At 43.4% G+C, this 20144-nt stretch overlaps 1 protein-coding gene across 1 annotated transcript in view; it reads left to right on the top strand.

Annotated features, from left to right (window-relative positions):
- The window catches only part of YTHDC2 (YTH domain containing 2), a 237604-nt gene that overhangs the window by 140899 nt on the left and 76561 nt on the right, over positions 1-20144 (top strand). The window contains 4 exon segments of the mRNA XM_029571517.1: positions 10505-10624; positions 10718-10990; positions 12226-12354; positions 16566-16769. Of these exon segments, the coding sequence (XP_029427377.1) occupies positions 10505-10624; positions 10718-10990; positions 12226-12354; positions 16566-16769 (726 nt within the window).

Below are 20144 nucleotides of genomic sequence, written 5' to 3'. Positions count from 1 at the left end.
CCGAAGTTCAGGTAACAGAGTTACTTATCACTCCGGTTTACATTGTAACAGATATAAATATTAAACAATGACAACAAGTGTCTTACAGAGAACAGGGAAAGAACTAGGATAACATGAACTGGGAAAAAGAACATTTCAAACTATTAATGCGAAACAAGCCCATGGAGAGGGAGATTAGCTATTGGTGTGTACAGTCTGTGGGAGTTGAAGAGTACTTAGTAAGTTATGGGAATGCTTGACCGAATAGCCATGTCTTGAGTCTTTTTTTGAATGTGCTGTGGCAGTGTATCAACCTTAGTTCTGGAGGTAGAAAATTCCACTGTTTGGGGCCTGCTGTAGATAGAGCTCTTTTACTTAATGATGTTTTCATGGGAGGCGCGTGTAGAGTTCCTCTTTGTGCTAATCTTATTGGTTGTGAAGATGTGTGAAGTTGGAGAGGGGTTCTGAGGTCCAGTGGGGAGTTGTTGAAAATGACTTTGTGGGTGATTGATAGAAGTTTGAAGAGGATTCGAAATTTGACTGGGAGCCAGTGGAGCTTTTTTAGAATTGGTGTTATATGGTCTCTTTTGCTGGATTTGGTGAGACATCTTGCTGTTGCGTTCTGTAACAGTTGGAGGGGTTTTAGGGAGTAGGCTGGGAGACCGTGTAGAAGTGAGTTACAGTAGTCTGTTTTCTAAAACATGATGGATTGTAACTTCTCTGAAATCACGGAAATGGAGGAGGGGACGCAGCCTTTTTAGAAGAAGTTTGTAGTAGCACTCTTTGATCGTAGTGTTGATGAATCCAGAGAGACTTAGTTGGTTATCCATGACCACCCCAAGGTTTCTGACTTGTGTGGAGAAGACTGAGAGCGGTGTGAGGTGAGAGCTGTTCAATGGAAGGGTGCCATCTTGATTGATCAGGAGGAGTTCTGTCTTGTCGGTGTTGAGAATCAGGTTGAGATTTGACAGTAGTTTGTTGATAGAGAGGAGGCAGGAGTTCCAAAAAAGTAAGGTCTTTTGTAGTGTTTCGGTGATAGGGATAAGGATTTGGACGTCATCGGCATCTTCTCCCGCTTTGTCAGCTTTGTCAGCTACTCTCAAATCTAAATCTTTTATAGCCTGATCCACCTCCTTCTCAGTAGTCCCATCATTAATAGCTACCATATGGGAGTCCTCCAGGTGTGGGAGAGGAATATCTCTCAGGTACTCATGAATCGCTGCCCGGGATATATCTGTCGTCCTAGTATATAACTGTTGGTAAAACTGTGTGAATTGGTGTCTGATCCCCTCATTGTCTGTGATCATCTCACCTTGAAAGTTATGAATTTTTAAAATTTGATTATGAATCGCTCGCGCCTTAAGTTTCCGAGCTAATAAACGACCCGCTTTATTACCCCTCTCAAAGAACTCCTGCTTAGCCTTATCCAATTGAAATGCAATTTCTTTCAAAGATAAATCATGCAAGTCCCTGCGTAGTTGTTCCAAATGGGAGCTCAGACTAGGATTCTGATCCCGTTTATGTCTAAGTTCGACTTTTCCAATCTGTTTGAGCAAAGCCACCCTCTTTGATTTCTCTTCCTTACATAGGTAGGAGGCCCTCGCAATCAACTTCCCTCTGGCCACCGCCTTAAAGCACTCCCATACCATGGACGCTGTCACCTCTCCATTTTTATTTTCCAACAGATATTGGGACATCTCATTTCCAGAAGTGTGCAATAATCCTGATCATTTAGTATACTTTCATTCAATCTCCAGAATTTTTCCCCCGTCTGCATACCCAATCCTCTAAACAAAATCCAGATGGCTGCATGGTCAGACCACGTGATTGGGGCTATTTCAGCTGCTCGGACTTTATTAACCAGAGACTTTTCTACTAAAAAGAAATCAATTTGGGAATAGGATTGATGTGCTTTAGAAAAAAAGGTGTAATTTCGTTCAGTGGGATTAAGTAATCACCATGCATCAATGAGATTCCACTCCCTCATAAAAAATTTCAGGCTCCTTTCTATGAGAGCCGGAACAGCCCCCACTACCTCCGTTGGAGTCTAAGAAAGGATATCTGGTCATATTAAAGTCCCCCCTATGATGAGAGTCCCTTCAACCCAATTTTTCATAGTACCTGATAACTTCCGCAGAAACTGCCCTTGTCCAGAATTGGGAACATAGATATTCACCAATGTATATAGAGATTTATCTATAAGAAACTTCAAGATGAGATATCTCCCTGCTGTATCCCGAAGGACGGAGATTAAATTCACAGTAAGGGCCTTAGAGAAGAGAATGCCCACCCCCCCATATTTATTATCTTTGGTAGCAGCAGCATAATATTGCATAGGGAAATGATGTGACATCAATTTTTCATATCTCCCCTTCAAGTGGGTTTCCTGAAATAACAGAATTTCAACTTTGTCCCTGAGGGCATCCTGAATTAAACATTTTCTCTTAGAATCTGAATTCAGTCCCTTAACATTCCAGGAGCAAATTTTGAGGTCACCCATGAGACTGTGAAAACTCAGACTATCGACTTGTCCACCCAGACAGAGACGGCCACCTGATATGCAGTCCAAGTTCGAGATATATATCCGGTACAGCTGCTATGACGTTACCTCACACCGAAACAGCTGGTACCCCATGACACATTAGGTATCCCCAACAACTCAACTCTAAGTACCAACCCAGCATTTACCCAGCTAGCCCCCCTCCCCCTCCCTCCCCCAAGTGCTCCATTGCTGAAGCTGTGGACTGACATCACACATGACACTCAGATATCTGAAGTATCCTCAGACCGCTGAAGCTAGGGGCCACTAACAAATAATACATATATTGAAATCCCTTAAAACAGGCTTCATAAAGATTAAACTTAGTAAACCACCAACTATAACGACTACTGCGACTGGTATGTTAGCCCTGCAGTGTTAAAATTAGTGTTGAGAGAAAAGATAGAGAAGAAACTTGCATACAAAATGCAGCAACAAAAGTCTCACAACACTTCAGGTGTTAGAATCCCCTGCTGGCGATGGATTGTCTGCGAAGACGCTTGCCCCACGTTGCCAGTGTTGGGATTTTTTTCCGGCTGGGTGTGTAAAGAGAAGACTCGCTGCTTCATCCCCAGGTTTCATAAGGCCCACCGCACGCAGAAGTTCTTCAGCTTCCTGCACCTATTTCACCTTGTATGTTACACCCTGAATTGTAAACTGCAGTCCAAATGGGAAAAGCCATTTATAGTAATGATTATTTACTCTCAAAATTTTCAGGATATCCCGAAACTCCCTTCTTTTCCGAATCGTGATAGCAGAGAGGTCCTGGAAAATCTCAATTTTTTCTCCATGCCATTGTAGATCTTAATTTGTCTTGCTTTATGCATAATCTGTTCTTTTAAAGCTTATTCATGAAAGCAAACTCTTATGTCTCTTGAAGCATTTCCTCTGGGACTGGCCAAAGCCCTGTGAGCTCTCTCAAGTTTAATACTGGGAGTCTATGCTGATTCTGTAATATTGGAGTCAGCGAGTATGAGACCGCATATTTCTTGCACAACCTTAGCACAATCCAGATAAGTGTCCCCTTCAGGGACTCCCCTGATCCTCATATTCACTCGCCTGGAGCGATTTTCCAGGTCTTCTAACCAGGCTTGCTGATCTGCTATTTCTTGTTTGACTTGAATGAGGCCACGCTGAGTTGCTGCAGTTGCTGTCTCCTGCTCACTGACTTGGGTTTCCAGAGAGTCCACATGGTCTCCTAGCACTGCACATTCACGCCTCAAATCCCCTGCAATTGCCCTCCATTCTTCCTTCAGAGAACCCATGCTGTCTTTTATCTCCCGAAACCAGCTACAAAAATCCTCCCGAGTGATAGCAGGGTGGATAGCTGGGGGCGGGGGTGAAGCACCACTCTGCTCACTCACCGGCGCACGGTCTTTGAACTGCCAGACTCCTCCTCACACAGGCTCGAGTTGTGTTTTTCCAGCCCTGCTTCAAAAGAAAACTTCTGCAGCTCAGCAATTTTCTTCCGCACTGACATCACTCAAGCCCAGCAGTGAAATCGCTTCGGTAGCAGATAAGTTTCTTGGCAGATTACAACTGATAGAGGGGATTTACGATTCTTTGGCTCGGAGCTCGTGGATCAACCAGCCATCCGAGCGTGTGACGTCACTTCCTCTATTCTATTCGTTTCTTACTGGGTCTTCCTGTCTCGGCGTGAGTGGTCGGCATCCTTTCCTTCCTCTCTCACTTCTCTGGGGAGCTTAGTGAAGTGTGATGGCGGTGCGGCAGGTTGAGCAGCCTCTGGCTAGGCTCTGCTACCAGGCTTGATTTTTTGAGCTATGTGGCCGTGGCAGTGTTTTCGCAAGCTTGTTTGTGTGCATGTTTGCTGCCCAGTGGTGTGATGTTGACATGCACATGCGTGGCTACTGGTGCGCAGAAGTTCACAGCGTGTATTTGCTTCCTATATTTGTGGTGTACCTATTTGAGACTGAGCACTGGTTTGAGCGTGCACTGAGTACCTACCTAAGCGCACTCTGAGCACCTTCCTGAACACATACTGAGTGCATACTAAGCTCCTACCTGAACATGTACTGAGCACCAACTTGCGCATGCACTTAACGCCTACCAGGGCATGCGTTGAATGCCTACCTGAGTGCTTACAGGGCATCTAATTCAGAGTGTATGGAGCATGTGCTGAGCACCTACTTGAGCGCATTTTGGGCGCCTTCTTGAGCACAAACGTGCTGTGACTATGCTTGAATGCAGCTTTTATTTGGGCGTACAAGGGAAGTGAGGCGCTATGGTGCCAGTGACAAATAAGGCTATGTGCCTTGTGATCTGTGCTGCTTGCCATATAAGGGTAATAGAGTCAAGTTTTTTTGCAAGTTTATGTCAGTGCTGCCTAGTTGCTGAGGCATTCCATCGGTCAGGAGGCACTGGAGCTGAGGGTGACTCATTATGGAAGACCCCTTCTTCAGTTGATCCTAGGACAGAAACATCTTCCAGATATGTTCAATCTGAGGGCACCAGATTGAGGCCCATCTTCCTTTTCCTGAGTGGAATTTTCCAGGGAGTACAGTAATTTCTGCAAGGGCGCCCAGTAGAGACAGTGATACTTTCAAAATGGGGTCACATACCCATTAGTTTTGTACTGCAGCACTTGCTGCAATAAAGAGTCCCTAATGATATACAGGAGGATGTGGATACAGTTGATTCTGGAATAGGTTTGTGGTTCTCCCCTCTGAATGAGGTGGAAATCCCTCCGGATTTAGAATTACATAGAACTCTACTCTGTTTCCTTTATTCTGATGAATTACCGAGCCTATTTCAGACTCTGAAGCCGCTTGATGTGACTGGAGGTGACTCTCTGGGTGCGCAAAAGACTGCTTTCTTTTTGGTCATCCTATACAAGTATCTTGTTTCTTTCCTCTCCTGGGTGCAATCCAAGAGCTGATTGCCCTTGTATGGGATGCTCCAGAAGCAAACCTTAAAGGGGGGACACTCTTTGGTGGCCTGTACCCCTTGGAACTGGTGGTGAGGTGAACAGTTATGTTTTCTGAAAGTGGACGTGCTGGTGTGTTCTGTGTCTAAGCAGACCACTGTTCCAGTAGAAGGAGGGGCAGCTCTAAAAGATGCTCAGGATAGGAGAATTAAAGCTATCCTTAAGCAGATCTTGTGGCCATGAGAATGAATTTGCAAATTGCCTCTTGTTGCTCCCTGATGGCTCAGGCGAGTCTATGCCTCTCTAAGGAATTTGAGAGAGTGGGGTCAAATAGTGGAGCATTGTTACAACCGGAGCCGCTTCCTTAGTTGATGCGGGCTGTGGCTTGAGAGCAGCTAGTTGTCAGCTGTGGTTGTGAAATTGGTTAGTAGACACAATTTCAAAGTCCAATCTCACGAGGTTGTCCTTTAAGGGTTCCTTTTTTATTTGGAAGTAAGTTGGAGAACAGGTCCCTCATTTGCCAGAGGATAAGAAGTCGGCATGGCATCCTTTTTGGTAAGAGGCCATGCTAGAGGCTGCAGGCGTTGTTGTTCTTATAGGGGAGTAACTACTCGGAATTCTCATCCTTTTCTTTTCGATCCAAGAAGCCTCAGAAGAAGATGGGCTCCAGGAAGTGTTGAGAAGACTATGCGTTAGTTTTCTTCACATTCCTCCAGATGCCTTGTGGTCTCGCCTTGCAACTCCTTACAGAAGAGGGTGGCAGTGCAGACTATTGGACTTGATGGCTGTAATTCTTGTTTTTGAGTTGCAAGAAAATATGGGACGCTGTTCCACAAGTTGCATTTGTAGGTGACTCCTTTCCATATGGAAACTCTACATGCTGTAACAATGGCAGTATAATCGGGGGAATTCTCCCATCTCTAGATTTGATGGAAGCATTTCTACATATTCCTATTTGTCGGAAACATCACCGGTTCCTGCAGCTCTTCTGAGAAGTCCTTATCAGTTTCAGGCCCTGCCTTTACGGCTGGCCACTATGCCCAGGACCTTCTTTAAGGTCATAACGGTGATAGTAACGTCCTTCCACAGGGGTGGCGTCTTGATTTTCCGTATCTGCATTGGAAGAGAGTCATATGACATTTTGCATGCCAAGAGCTAGGCTGAGTGGTGAACTTAGCTAGGAACTCCTTATAGCCCCTTTAGACACTGGAGTATCTTGACCGAAACACTCAGCAGGGCTGAGTGTTTCTGCCAGGGATTCACATTCAAAGTTGATTGCTCCAGACCAATTCAGACCCTGGGAAGGTCTAGTCGCCTGACAGTATAACCTTATTTACAGGTCCTGGGTTCGATGGCAGCCATATTGGGGGTTTCCCCAGGATGAAGGGCGCACATGCAGCCTTTTCAGCGCAACTTCCCGGTGGGGTCCATAGTCTCAGGACTACATGGTGAAGTTTCTCTTGGAGGTGAGCATTCACTTGCACTGATAGTTGCAAGCAGATCTTCTTATGTAGGCAGTTTCCTTGGAGAAACCGGAATGGTACTATGGTTTGTTGGGGCACCAATGAGCTTCAGTTGATTGGAAACACATACAGTTCGGCTGATATGCTTGTGATTCGTTGAGCTTCTAGAGGCTCAGATGGTCAAGATAATGTCTGACAATATGCCTATGGTAGCGTACTTCTTTTCTCCAACCGGAAACAAGAGCCCTCAGGTGTCAGAGCAAATGGATGTGCTCATGATATGGGCGAGTGACATCTTCTGGACCTATCAGTCTTCTACATTGCTGGAAAGGTCATTGTAAGGACAGTCTTTCTCAGTGATCAGAGCTTGTTCCCTGAAGAGTGGAAGTTGTTGGCCAAGGCCTTTCCACTCATGGTGGTTGCTGGGGTCACCCTTCTGGCTTTGCTGGCGACGTCAACCAATGCAAGTTTCCAAGGCCTTCAGTTGCAGGCAGGATCCAAAGTCCTGCATATCGATGCTTTCGCCCCAGAGGGACAGGGGGCCATAGAGCCATATCCCTTCCCGTCATGGCTGCTATTAGGCAAGGTTGTGCGAAAGATCGCAGTACAGACTGGCAACTCCAATATTGCTCTGTGTTTCAATGGCAGGGGGAAAAGGGGAATTAGATTTAGACAGCAACCAACAAGGGCCCTGATTTTTACCGTCTGGGAAAATAAGCATGGGGGTAACCTGCACGGTGTGGCAGTTACTACCCTAAGCGAGTTGCCATTGTTTCTATGTTTCTATAAACTCGTGTTTCTGGTGACTCTGGTTTGGCCCAGAGGCCATGGTATGCCGATCTGCGGAGGCTTCTGATTGGCAGTCCTCTCAAGCAGCCACCCTGCCCAGATCTATTGCACAAGGACCCATTTTACATGACAGTCCAGGTCGATTTTGTCCTTCGGTTATTGACGCATGGTTTTTCTGCTGTAGTGATTCCACCTTGCGCTGGGCTGGAATTTATTATTATTTTTTTTTTATGTCTCTGGCTTAGGTAGCATTTGGAGTTGTTCAAGCCCTGGTGTGAGATGCAAGGTTCTATTTCTCTCAAAGTGGAAATTCCATTAATTTTTGGAAGTTTCAAGTGACAGTTCTCGTTCCTTCTAGGGGGGGGCAAGTCAATGGAGAGCCTTGGTCTTCCCCTCCAGATGAGTCTTGATTCTTGAAGGAGTTTAGAATCTTTATCCTCCCTGGTGGCTGCCAGTGCCCTTGTGGAACCTTAATCTGGTTCTGGATTCTTGGCGGGTCCTGCCTTTCAACCACTAGGTAGCCTCTCATTGAAGCTACTTTCCTTGGGGACAGTTTTTTCCATGTGTGATTCTGGGGTAATACAGTTGCGGATTGTACCTTCTGTTGCTGAAAATGGTTTTGAAGTTTCATTTAACTTGGTCTATTTCTCTTGCCCGTGTTGGGCAGGAATAGAGATGAGTGATTGTTGTTTCTTGTGTGCTTTAGATGTTGAGCGGCATCTGAGATAATGTTTGGAGGCTACTAAACTTGTCAGGAAGTCTGATCAATTGTTTCTGCTCCATGGAGGAGGTAAACAAGGGGAACTGTCAACGCAGGCAACTTTAGCCCATTGGAAAAAGGATGTCAACATGGCAGCCTGTGTGGTTGCCGAAATTCCTTTCCCTAAGTGACTTAGAGCACATTCCAGCCTTGATTATCATCTCTGGCCGAGTTTTCCCAGGCAACGATGATGTCTTGCATACCTTCCCAAGCCTTCACTTGGCCGTCAAGCTCTGCAGGGCACAGCTTTTGCACGTGTGGTCTTAACTGGATCACGGCCAGCCTCCCGTCCTATTCGGCAGTGGTTTTGGTACTTTCCAGTTGTGGGGATTGGCCTGCCTGAATGCAGAGGAAGGAGAAATGACTATTTACCTGATAATTTCCCTTCCTCTAAGGAAGGCAGGCCAATCTCCTACCCGCCCTTGGCTTCCGATTTTTGCCTGTAGTTGGCTCTTTAGGTGCGGATGTTGCAGGGTGGTGGTCCTGCTATTCGTTGGAGGACTGGTAAGTGTTTTACCTCGGTCCCTCAGTTTTAGTGAACGTTAATTCTTTGATCTACACTCAGTGTTCTCTTATTTTTTGGAAGCATAAGTGATTGATTGTTGATAATCATTTTCAAGTATAGTCAGTTTGCCCACAGTTTGGCTTTTCCAGAGAATACTTGTGGGGTGATGTCGGGGCAGAGCTATATATCCATGACGTCAGCTTTTACTCCATCTCCATCTGCTCATAGAGATGCATTACCCACTTCTGGGGATTGGCCTGCCTTCCTCAGAGGAAAGGAAATTATCAGCTAATAATAATTTCTCCTTCTGTGACTTTGTACTTGGTGAGGAAGTTCCCAGCTTGACCTTACTGCCCACTTTAGACAACCCAACGCTCTGTTATCTAACAAGTGCCTGGACCACTGTGTGGGCAAATATACTAGCAGAGAATTGGGAAAATAACCCTTTGTGTATCTTTCCTCTGTGGAGTGTGTTTCCAAATGTGTTTGACAGCATGAGATGTAGGTAATCATAGTGATGTTACTAGCCAAGAAGGCCTTGGTTACGAAGACTAGTGCTAGCAATAACAGAACAGCTTTCTGTGCAAAAATATTTACAATTCTGCACACAATATTTTAAAATTCTACATGTCAAAATAACACAATATATGATCACTGTGTTTAAGTAGTAAATGCAAAATGCAATACAGAAAAAAGATATGAATCCCCCAAGGAGTACTATAGAAGTACATCATAAGGCTCAACAAGTCCCTAGGCTTTATCCCATAGGTCTTTCTCCCTGACCCTGGCTGCATCCTTGCTTTGCTAAGATTTCTCTGCCCCAGGCTAACCCCCCCCCCCCCCCCCAGTTCTCTCTACTTCCCCCTCCCCCATTCTCAAATCCCTCAGCTTTCTTCCTTTTCCAGACTCTTTTCTCCCTCCATCCCAGAACTTCCTTCCCCTTTATTCAGCTCCTCCTCCCCTTCTCTCCTCACATTTCCTTTCCTACTCCTAAGATCTCAACTGCTGCCTCGTCCAGTGTGGAGGTGCAAGACAATGCTGTGGTAATGCCTTCATCCAAACTGTGCAGGCCACAGCCTTTTTATTCCAGCTGGCATGGGCAGGTGCCGTCACTCTCTTTCCAGCCACATAGGCCAATATTGTCACTCTCTATGGTCCACACTTGTAGGGATAGGGGGAGAATTTACAGAATGGTAATTGATAAAGTAAGAGCAAAATCCCATTATCCAGCTATCATGAAGGAAAGATCTGGACTGTAGGAGGAGGGCTAGTGGTTTCCATGCACCTCAGCAACCCCATCTGACATCAGTGTAGTATAGATCAACTTCACAGGCTGTTTGCCAGCCAAAACTTTGCTACTGTTTGCAATGGAATAAGTGCTGGCAAAATTGTAAAATTAGTTACAATGCTGGCAAATATTTATCTACACCATAATTGAATAATAATAATGTTCAACACTTATTTATGTTTGAAAATTATTTTGAATTTTTTTAGTCCATTTAACATTTTGTTTTCTAGATTAGAGGAAAAAAAAATAGTCGATGTGCGAATGTTCTAATAAATTATCATTTTCTTTAATTTATAGGAACTTTGTTTGCACACAAAATTGCTAGCTCCTATTAACTGCCCAATCGCAGACTTTCTAATGAAAGCCCCCGAGCCGCCTCCCACTTTGATTGTAAGAAATGCTGTCCAGATGCTGAAGGTGAGTGCAAAAAATGGGCATAATTTTAAAAGCTTATTGCTGCGTAGTTTGAATTGTGCAGTTATTCATCCTGCCCTTTCCCTTTGCTCCTAGACTATAGATGCCATGGATACCTGGGAAGATCTAACAGAACTTGGCTATCACTTGGCAGATTTGCCAGTAGAGCCGCACCTTGGCAAAATGGTGCTGTGTGCTGTCGTTCTGAAGTGCTTGGACCCTATTCTTACCATTGCGTGCACTCTGGCATATCGAGATCCCTTTGTGCTACCTACTCAAGCCTCTCAAAAACGTGCAGCCATGCTCTGTAGAAAGCGTTTTACTGCAGGAACGTTTAGCGATCACATGGCACTCCTGAGGGCTTTCCAGGTATTTACTGTTTATGTTTTAAACATTCTTATGCCTTTAAAGTGCTTTAAAGCATTAATCTGAGGGAGAGACTGGAAATAGTCAGGAGAGGACGGACGGGCTGGGGCTCTTAACAATTGCCCAAGGAATGCTTTCATTCTCCCATTGACTCTGAATGGACGCAGTTATTGTCCTTGCTGGTGGTAACCCTCTGTTGAGGGTAAAAGAGATATCACACTTCCTTGCATCAACCCACCCATGTGCAGTCCTCTCCTCCAGCCCCCTCCCTCCCAGTCCTCTTCTCCAGCTCCCTCCATTCCAGTCTTCTCATCCATCTCCCCTCTGCTGTCTCCCCCCACCTCTCTCTCTCTCTCTTTCATCCCCCAACCTCCATCCCTCTCACTCTCCTCCCAGGCCTTGATCAGAGCTAGAGGTACTTCCTTCTCTTCCTGGTTCTGCTGCCACAGATGCTTCCTGAAACCCTGATGCGCTGACTTCACCTCCTTCCAAGCCCTGATCTGGACCAAAGATGACACTGCCTGCTCCTGCTTCTGCTCTGGGGCTCATCAGCCAAAAAGATCCACTCAGCCTTAGCGAGTGGATATTCAAAACCTGAGTCAGATAATATAATGCAATATATGAAGGTCAGTTGTGACCCATCTTGTGCATGAATGACAATCTGAAAAATTGGCAGTCATTGCTCTTTCAAGAATAAGTTTATTTTAAGGATAATATTGATGGAACACAAGGTTAGAAATACTGTCATAGTTTATTAATGAAAATTGATGTATTTCCACCTGTACAGCAGCAGAATAAATATATAAATTAAAGATTAGGACTGTCCCATCCTGTTAGCTTGGTCCCGTTTTGTTGCTGTTGTGTATTTATGCATCATTTTGTGCATGCTTGCTGCTGTACAACAATTGTAAACAAATAGTCATGGTAGGCAAAGACATAAAACATTCACATTTTCATTGAAAAGGTTTAAAAAATATACAGCCACCAAATTAAGAGTATGTCAAGGTATAACTATAAGTATTTACTGAGAAGCATAATATTTATTTTTTTAGAGGTATTTTGATTCCTATTTTCCAAACCTTGACAGTGTCCCTATAATGTAGCATTGATTCATAGACTTTCCCTTGCTCATTTGTCGCATTTGTGTACTAGTTTTCTTTACTAGAATTTGCTGTGGTGCCTTTGAGATGACTTTGAAAAGTATTTCTTGTAATTTTGTGGTTGATTTTCTTCTGTAGGCATGGCAGAAGGCACGGAGTGATGGCTGGGAGAGGGCGTTTTGTGAGAAGAACTTTCTGTCCCAGGCTACAATGGAAATTATCATAGGGATGAGAACTCAGTTGCTTGGACAGCTCCGAGCATCAGGTAAATCACTGTTCAGAAAGAATAAATTACACTCTGCCATAAGCATTAAGATCATAAGAACATAAGAAATTGCCATGCTGGGTCAGACCAAGGGTGCATCAAGCTCAGCATCCTGTTTCCAACAGAGGCCAAACCTGGCAAGTACCCAATCACCAAGAAGATCCCATGCTACTGATGCAATTAATAGCAGTGGCTATTCCCTGAGTAAACTTGATTAATAGCCGTTAATGGACTTCTCCTCCAAGAACTTATCCAAACCATTTTTGAACCCAGCTACACTAACTGCACTAACCACATCCTCTGGCAACAAATTCCAGAGCTTTATTGTGTGAATCATCACCTTTAAATATCACTTCTGGCTTGGGTATCTGCCTTACATCTTTCTCAATAAAGATCGAAGCAAAGAATTAATTTAATCTTTGCTATGGCCTTAGGGCCTCTTTTACCCCTCTATCATCTAATTGTACAACTGGCTTCTCAGGATTTTTGCTTTGTATTATGAAGTTTTTGCTTGGACAGCAAGCTCTTTTCAAATTCTTTCCTTGCCTTCCTTATCAATGCTTTGCATCTAGCTTGATAGTGCTTATGCTGTTTCCTGGTTCTTTTTTTTTAAATTTGGGTCCCTTTTCCATTTTTGAAAGATGTTCTTTTGATTAGAATTGCCTCTCTCACCTCAGCATTTAACTATGCTGGCAGTCATTTGACCTTCTTTCTACCTTTTTTAATGCATAGAATACATCTGATCTGGGCTGCCTAATGTAAACTCTTGATTTTTGCAGTTGCTCCTTTCAGTATTTTCTTAACCATTTTCCTATAGTCGCTCTTATGAAAGTTAAATGTTATTGCAGTAAATTTCCTTAGTGGCCTTCCTCTAGTTATCAAGTAAATTTGCTGATGTTATGATCACTATTGCTAAATGGCCTCAACAACCATTACCTTTCGCACCAAGTCATGTGTTCCACTAAGGATTAGGACTAAAATAGCTACCATGAATTACTTTTCATCTAGAAACTTTACCTCTTAGCGTGTCCTGATGTGACATTACCCAGTCAGTACTGGGGTAATTGAAATCACTCATTATTACTGTGTTGCTAATTTTGTTAGCTTCCATATTTTCTCTTAGCATTTCTTCGTCTGTCTGTTCATTCTGGCTAGGTGGATGATAGTACATCCCCACTGTTGTTCTATTCCCCTTCTCACATGGACTTTTCTATCCATAGAGATTCTACATTGCATTTTTTCCTCCTGCAGAACTTGTATCATGTTCTCTTTATCATATAGTGCCATCTGTCCACCAATTTGATCCATCCTGTCTTTGCAATATAATTTGTATCTTGGTATCAGTGTCCCATTGGTTATCTTCCTTCCGCCATGTCTCTGAGATGCCCATTATGTCTACCTCTTCATTCAGTGCTATAAATTCTAACTCTCCCCGTCTTATTTCTACAAATGCTAGAAGTGTAAAAAATGTTTCAAAGTATGTTTTTGTTTGTATTAATAACCTGCTTATTAATTGTCAAGGGTAATTTGGAATCTTTATGCCTTGTCTGCTCTGTACTTAAAGCCACCTGGGCTACTTTAGCATTTATTGCAACCTCTCTATCGGGATGCGTTCACTTCCCTACTTTCTTAGTATCCTTCAAAGATACATCATCCTGAACCATGCGCATCTGAGTGACTGTCTGTTTTCTCCCATCATTTGGTTTAAAAGCTGCTCTGTCTCCTTTTTAAAGGTTAGAGACAGCAGCTTTCTTTCTCCTGTGATGCTGCTGCCTTGACCATTTGATAAAAATGCCAAAGTAGCATGACTACCTAGAGATCTGAAGAACTAGTGTACTAATAGGAACACCTTTTAACCACAGGATTGAAAGTGTATTTCTGAGCCAATTACAAATAAATTTACCAGCATTTCTGGGTCAGCCTAGTTGTTCAGTGGTAGTATTGAACACTGCCATTTATTTTATTTATTTTTATTTTATTTTATTAATATTCTTTTATATTCCACAAAGTCCATTTTTGTATTGAATGTGGTTCAGAATATTACACTCATAAAATGTAAAACAGACAACACATATATCACCATACAGAAATAATAATAAACCAATACCAATAAAATTGTGCAGCTTATCTCCATGTCAATAAAATCTCTATCATCAAAAGCTTTTTTAAAAAGCATACTTTTTATCTTCTTTTGGAATGCCAAATAGCCATTTTCAATTTAAGATTTATATGGTAATACATTCCACAGTGTGGGGTTTGCAGCTGAAAAAGCCCTAGATCGAATTTCTTGCAGTCTCATTTCTAATACAGTAGGAATCAAACACAAATATGCATCTGCTGAATGCAAAGATCTGACAGGCACATAATGTGTCAAATAATTTGAGAGACAATGAGCATCTTCCACATTACTAATCTTATGAATCAAAAATGTATATCTTAAATACAATTTGTTGTGAGTCTAATAACCAGTATTACTGCTTAAGCAGCAAATAAATTCTCTTCATATTTGATCCTGTTATTCTTGTGGTAGCATTTTGAATTATCTATCAGACTTGATGTTATCTTTTGGAACCCCTGAATATAAAGAATTACAATAGTCTAAAGTTGATAAAACCAATGCCTACACCACTCTTCTAAAATCTACACTTGAAATAAAATTTCATGTGGAAAATCCCTTATTTGATCTCCAAGTCGACTCTTTCCCCTCCTGGGGGGTTGGAGGGGCTGTGAGGCGGGCAGAAGTCATGGTCATTGCTCACAGGTGACACCTAATGGCCACATTCAGGGTCCATGGTTGCAAGGTTTGGGAAAGTGCATAGCCTCCAGCTCAGGACAAGTCTCTGCAATGATCAGACTAAGGACATTGGTGGGAGGGAGAAGAGGGTTATAAAGTAGGGAAAAATCCTGGGTAACTGTGAATGGAGGCTCATGGGGCTAGATCCCAGCTCTGGTTCCGAATGAGCTGGAGGCCCAAGGAACAGGAGGAAATTGCTTGATCAGATAAAAAGAAACATACAAACAAGAAAACCAAAACATTAGCTTACCTCTTTCCTTAGCCCGGAGTTTGTTTTACATAAGATACGCCATACTGGGTCAGACCAAGGGTCCATCAAGCCCAGCATCCTGTTTCCAACAATGGCCAGCCCAAGTCACAAGTATCTGGCAGGTACCCAAACATTAGATAAATCACAAGCTACTATCGCTTATTAATTACCGTAATAGCAGTTTATGGATTTTTCCTCTAGGAACTTATCTTAAACCTTTTTTAAACCCAGTTACACTAAGTGCTGTAGCCACACCCTCTGGCAATAAATTCCAGAGCTTAACTATGCGCTGAGTGAAAAAGCATTTTCTTCGATTTGTTGTAAATGAGCTACTTGCTAACTTCATGGAGTGCCCCCCTATTCCTTCTATTATCTGAGAGAGTAAATAACTGCTTTACATTAACTTGATCAAGTCCTTTCATTATTTTGTAGACTTCTATCATAATCCCCCCTCAGTTGTCTCTTCTTCAAACTAAACAGCCCTAACCTCTTTAGCCTTTCCTCATAGGGCATTCATTCCATGCTCTTTATCATTTTGGTCGCCCTTCTCTGCACTTTCTTCCAGTGCAGGCTATATCCTTTTTGAGATGTGGTGACCAGAACTGCACACAGTATTCAAGTGCGGTCTCACCATGGAGCAATACAGAGGCATTATGACATCCTCCGTTTTATTTGCCATTTTCTGGCCTTGTTTCTTCTGAATTTGCTTTTATTTGCAATTTTAGAACATTTTTCTTTCCTGGTCAGTCTTGCTTTAGGTCTGTTCCGGCCAGTTGCAGGGCAGAAACACCTGCTGGAAAAAACCCTGAGAAGCGCATGTTGCTCATATTTAGAGTGGCTCCTTAGTTACTACAGTTACTGTATGTACTTTAAAAGGATATTTGCTGTAGTGTTCTTTCAGTGTTTGGGCACCACTGTGAGAAACTACACATATGTAGTCAGTGGCGGATTCACGATGTCGGACCAGCCCGGGTATTCGCTGCTCAGGACACATCACGTGGTCTGCCAAGTGCGGCTCTGTCACGGCCGCGCACGGCAGACCACGTGACTGGAACGATCGGCCCACCGGGGGATGCCCGATTCCCCCAATAGGCCAATCTGCCCCTGTATGTAGTCCTTTGAAAAAAAGTTGATAAATGCTGACTCTGGCACTTGCTTTCCTCTTCAGGTTTGTTAGAGCCCGAGGCGGAGGTGATATTCGAGATGTCAATACGAACTCAGAAAACTGGGCTGTAGTTAAAGCTGCATTAGTGGCTGGGATTTACCCGAATCTAGTCCATGTGGACAGAGAAAATGTGGTGCTGACTGGGCCAAAGGAGAAGAAAGTACGGTTTCATCCAACTTCTGTTCTTAGTCAACCACAATACAAAAAGGTAAAGTACAAAATCTTGTTTTGTTGGTATAACAAACCTCTTGTGTTCTTTCAGAGCAAATAGATAGAGTTTTATGAATATAATCTTCTGGGTTTTTTTTTTAGCTTTCTTGTGTTTTCTTTGGCCTTTTTGAAGAGGTCCTTTATTCGTTTTCTGCTTTTTATCCTAATGTAGGGAGTTCTTCCTTGTCTGAATAAAATTGCTTTTTTGTGTCTCTGGTTCTTGGCTTTTGAGACTGTTCATGCTTTGCCCTGTGTTAGGGTATTTCCAGCATGGAGCTCTGATGAGGGTCAGCAGAACAGTATCCCAAATATCTTCAGGACTCGATTCAGTCAAAATCTGCTTAGCTTCTGGAGTGCAAATAGTGAGAAGTATTTGAGTTTTGACAAATAGCAGTTGTTGCAAGATATTCAATGTGCACAGGAGGAGCAGCCACCATATTTGCTGCATGAATGCTCTCTGCTTCACCCACAAACATGTGCATGGATCCCTTTTTTATTTTTATGATTATGACATGCATGAGACACTTCCCTAACTGCTATATAACATGCTTTGTTTATTTCCTTACAGGACTTTTTTATGCTCAGTAAATTAAAGATTTCTGTTTTTATTTGTTTATCCTTCTTTTCCCCATGACTTCTCTGGAGCTGAGGCTTGTAGTGTTTTCAAGAATTTTGAAATAAGGCAGTGTGGTGATAGAAATTTGAACAAATGTTTTGGGCTTCTTGCCCATGGTTAGAGCTGACATGATGGGAGCATGCTTTAGGGTGCTCGTTTCCCCCCTTTTTGAGATGTTGATGATGTCAAAAGATAAACTCTGTATATTATAAATGTCAAGGAAAATTATGCATATTGTAATGAAGCTAATATATTCTGTTCAGAGAGAGAGTAAATCTAGTTTGACCCTGGAATTTCATTGACTTGCAATACATTTATACATAAAAAAAACTTTCTTTTCGTATGACCAAGTTATATAAAACTGAAAATAAACTTCACAAATCAATTTCTCAATTATATCAACTCTGTAAAAATTATAATCTCAAGGTACCTGTAAAGAAAACAAAGACAATGGTATTTTAAGGAAATTGGCCTATTAGAACTAAGATTGTCAATGACAAATAGTTCTTGAACAAGTTTCACATTTTAATTACCTTGGTTGCAGCATTATTTTTTTTATGACAGTAATATAACAAATAAATTATATTGATTCTAATCAATTTGTGGTACCATCCATAGAACATTTAAAGGGGAAACTAGAAGAGAGAATAGCTTAAATTTTATAAAGTAATGGCAACATCAACACCTTTTCAATGGATCCGAAATGTGGGTTAATATGATGAACTGTCAGCTCCAAAGTTGCCTTAGACGAATCTCATTCTGCCGCTTCTCCTCTGAAGGAAATTTCCTCAGGAGCTAACATTAGGTTTCCTCTGTGTTTTGAATACTCAATCATGGATCCCAACACACTTAAACACTCCAGTTCCATGTACGTACCCAGATCAGTCCAGACTCCTGGGTCTATTCATCCGCTGCCAGCAGATAGACAGAGAAAGTAAAACTGACACTGCTTCATATACACTGGTGCCACCTGCAGTTCCTCAGTATTTCTCTGTCTCCAGCAGATGGTGGCTGGTGAAAAAACCTGCAGTTTTAGTCTGCCCAGTATTTTTTTTCTAACCTTTTATTCCTTTGGGCCTTCCTCCCAGGGGTCCTTCCTACCCTGTTTGGTTGAGGCGGACAGACTGGATGTCAGTGACCCTTTTGTATGCCTGGTCCCATGTTAGCAGTTGGGTGCAAACCTGGTGGTCCAGATTCCTCCCCTCACGAGGCCACTGCGGTGGCTTTTCCTTGTCTTACTGTTTTTTGCTTTGGCCTTTCCCTCTCCCTTGCATAGTTTGCTGAATTGAGCTGGACAGCTCTCTTCAGTTGCTGGGAGCAGGGAAACTGGCTCCTCATTCCTCAGGTTTTGGAGGAGCTAAGGCTCTAACCCCCACAGGAGGGCTTTAGCAAAGATGGGGTGGATCCGGTGCTGGAGGGCATGAGAAGCCCTCCTTCGGATTTTCTGTATCATATGTCCATAAAGAAGATGGTGGATCAGGAATGGGGTGCTCCTGATGCTGGCTTACAGGTTGACAGGGCAATGACGAAACCTTATGCCTTGCCAGAACAGTCCTTTGAGCTTTTTGTGCTTTCCAAGATGGACGTGGCCGTCTCGGCGGTCGTGAAAAAGACAACCATTCTGGTAGCAGGAGCAGCGGTGCTGAAGGATGTTCAGGACTGCAAGCTGGAGCTCCACCTTAAACGGATTTTTGAGGTGTCAGCTTCTTCGGGCTTCCATTTGTTCCAGCTTTATGCAGAGAACTTGTTTGTGCTGGGTGCAGCGTCTTTAGGATGGTCAGGCATCTGGGAGTTCCCTAGGGAGACAGGCTGATATGTTGGAAGCCGCGGTAGCTTTTGTGGCGGACGCCTTGTATGATTTGGTGCGGACGTCCTCCCGTATTATGGGGGCCGCAAGGTGCCTCTTATGGCTCTGCACCTGGTCAGTGGATATTTCGTCTAAGTCCCAATTGGCTTCTCTGCCTTTTAAAGGCCGTCTCTTATTTGAGGAGGACCTGGAACAGCTCATGAAACGATTAGGTGACAATAAGGTCCACAAATTGCCCAAGGACAGGACTAAAGTAAACTCACCTTCTCGTCTCAGCTGCGTTTTCGGGACAATAGGAGATCACGCCAGGCAAGGAGGGTTCCTGGGATGCAGAGACCGTTCTCTTTGCGAGGTCAGGCTTGGGGCAGTCCTTTCATGGACGATGTAGGCCATTCAAATCCCCCACCAGCGGAGGACCCTCAGGGTCCAATTCTGCACAATGAGGCGAGGCCGGCCCACTCTGTTCCTTTTATAGGGGGTCGTCTGACTCAATTTTACAAGGAGTAGGCCAAGATCACCCAGGATCAGTGGGTTCTCAGTGTAATAAATGATTGTTACGAGTTAGAATTTGCTCATTCCATGCGGTTGCTGGGAGACTCTAGACAGGTTGCAGCACCTGGGGGCCGTGGTCCCAGTGCCTCAGGATAAGATCTGAAAGGGTTGATATTCCATTTACTTTGGCGTCCCGAAGAAAGAAGGGACTTTCGACCCATTCTGGACTTGAAGCATGTGAATGTGGCATTGAAGATTCTCCGATTTTGCATGGAAACTTTGAGGTCGGTAATTGCTGCTGTATGCACCCAGGAGTTCCTAGTGTCTCCTAGACTTGACGGAAGCGTACCTACACATCCCGATTTGGCGAGATCATCAGCACTACCTGAGGTTTATGGTTCTGGGGCAACATTTCCAGTTTCAGGTTCTTCCGTTTTGGCTGGCCACGGTGCCACATA

The sequence above is a fragment of the Rhinatrema bivittatum genome, chromosome 1, assembly GCF_901001135.1.
Source record: "Rhinatrema bivittatum chromosome 1, aRhiBiv1.1, whole genome shotgun sequence".
Classification (NCBI taxonomy): domain Eukaryota; kingdom Metazoa; phylum Chordata; class Amphibia; order Gymnophiona; family Rhinatrematidae; genus Rhinatrema; species Rhinatrema bivittatum.
This window is presented reverse-complemented; position numbering and strand designations above follow the sequence as displayed.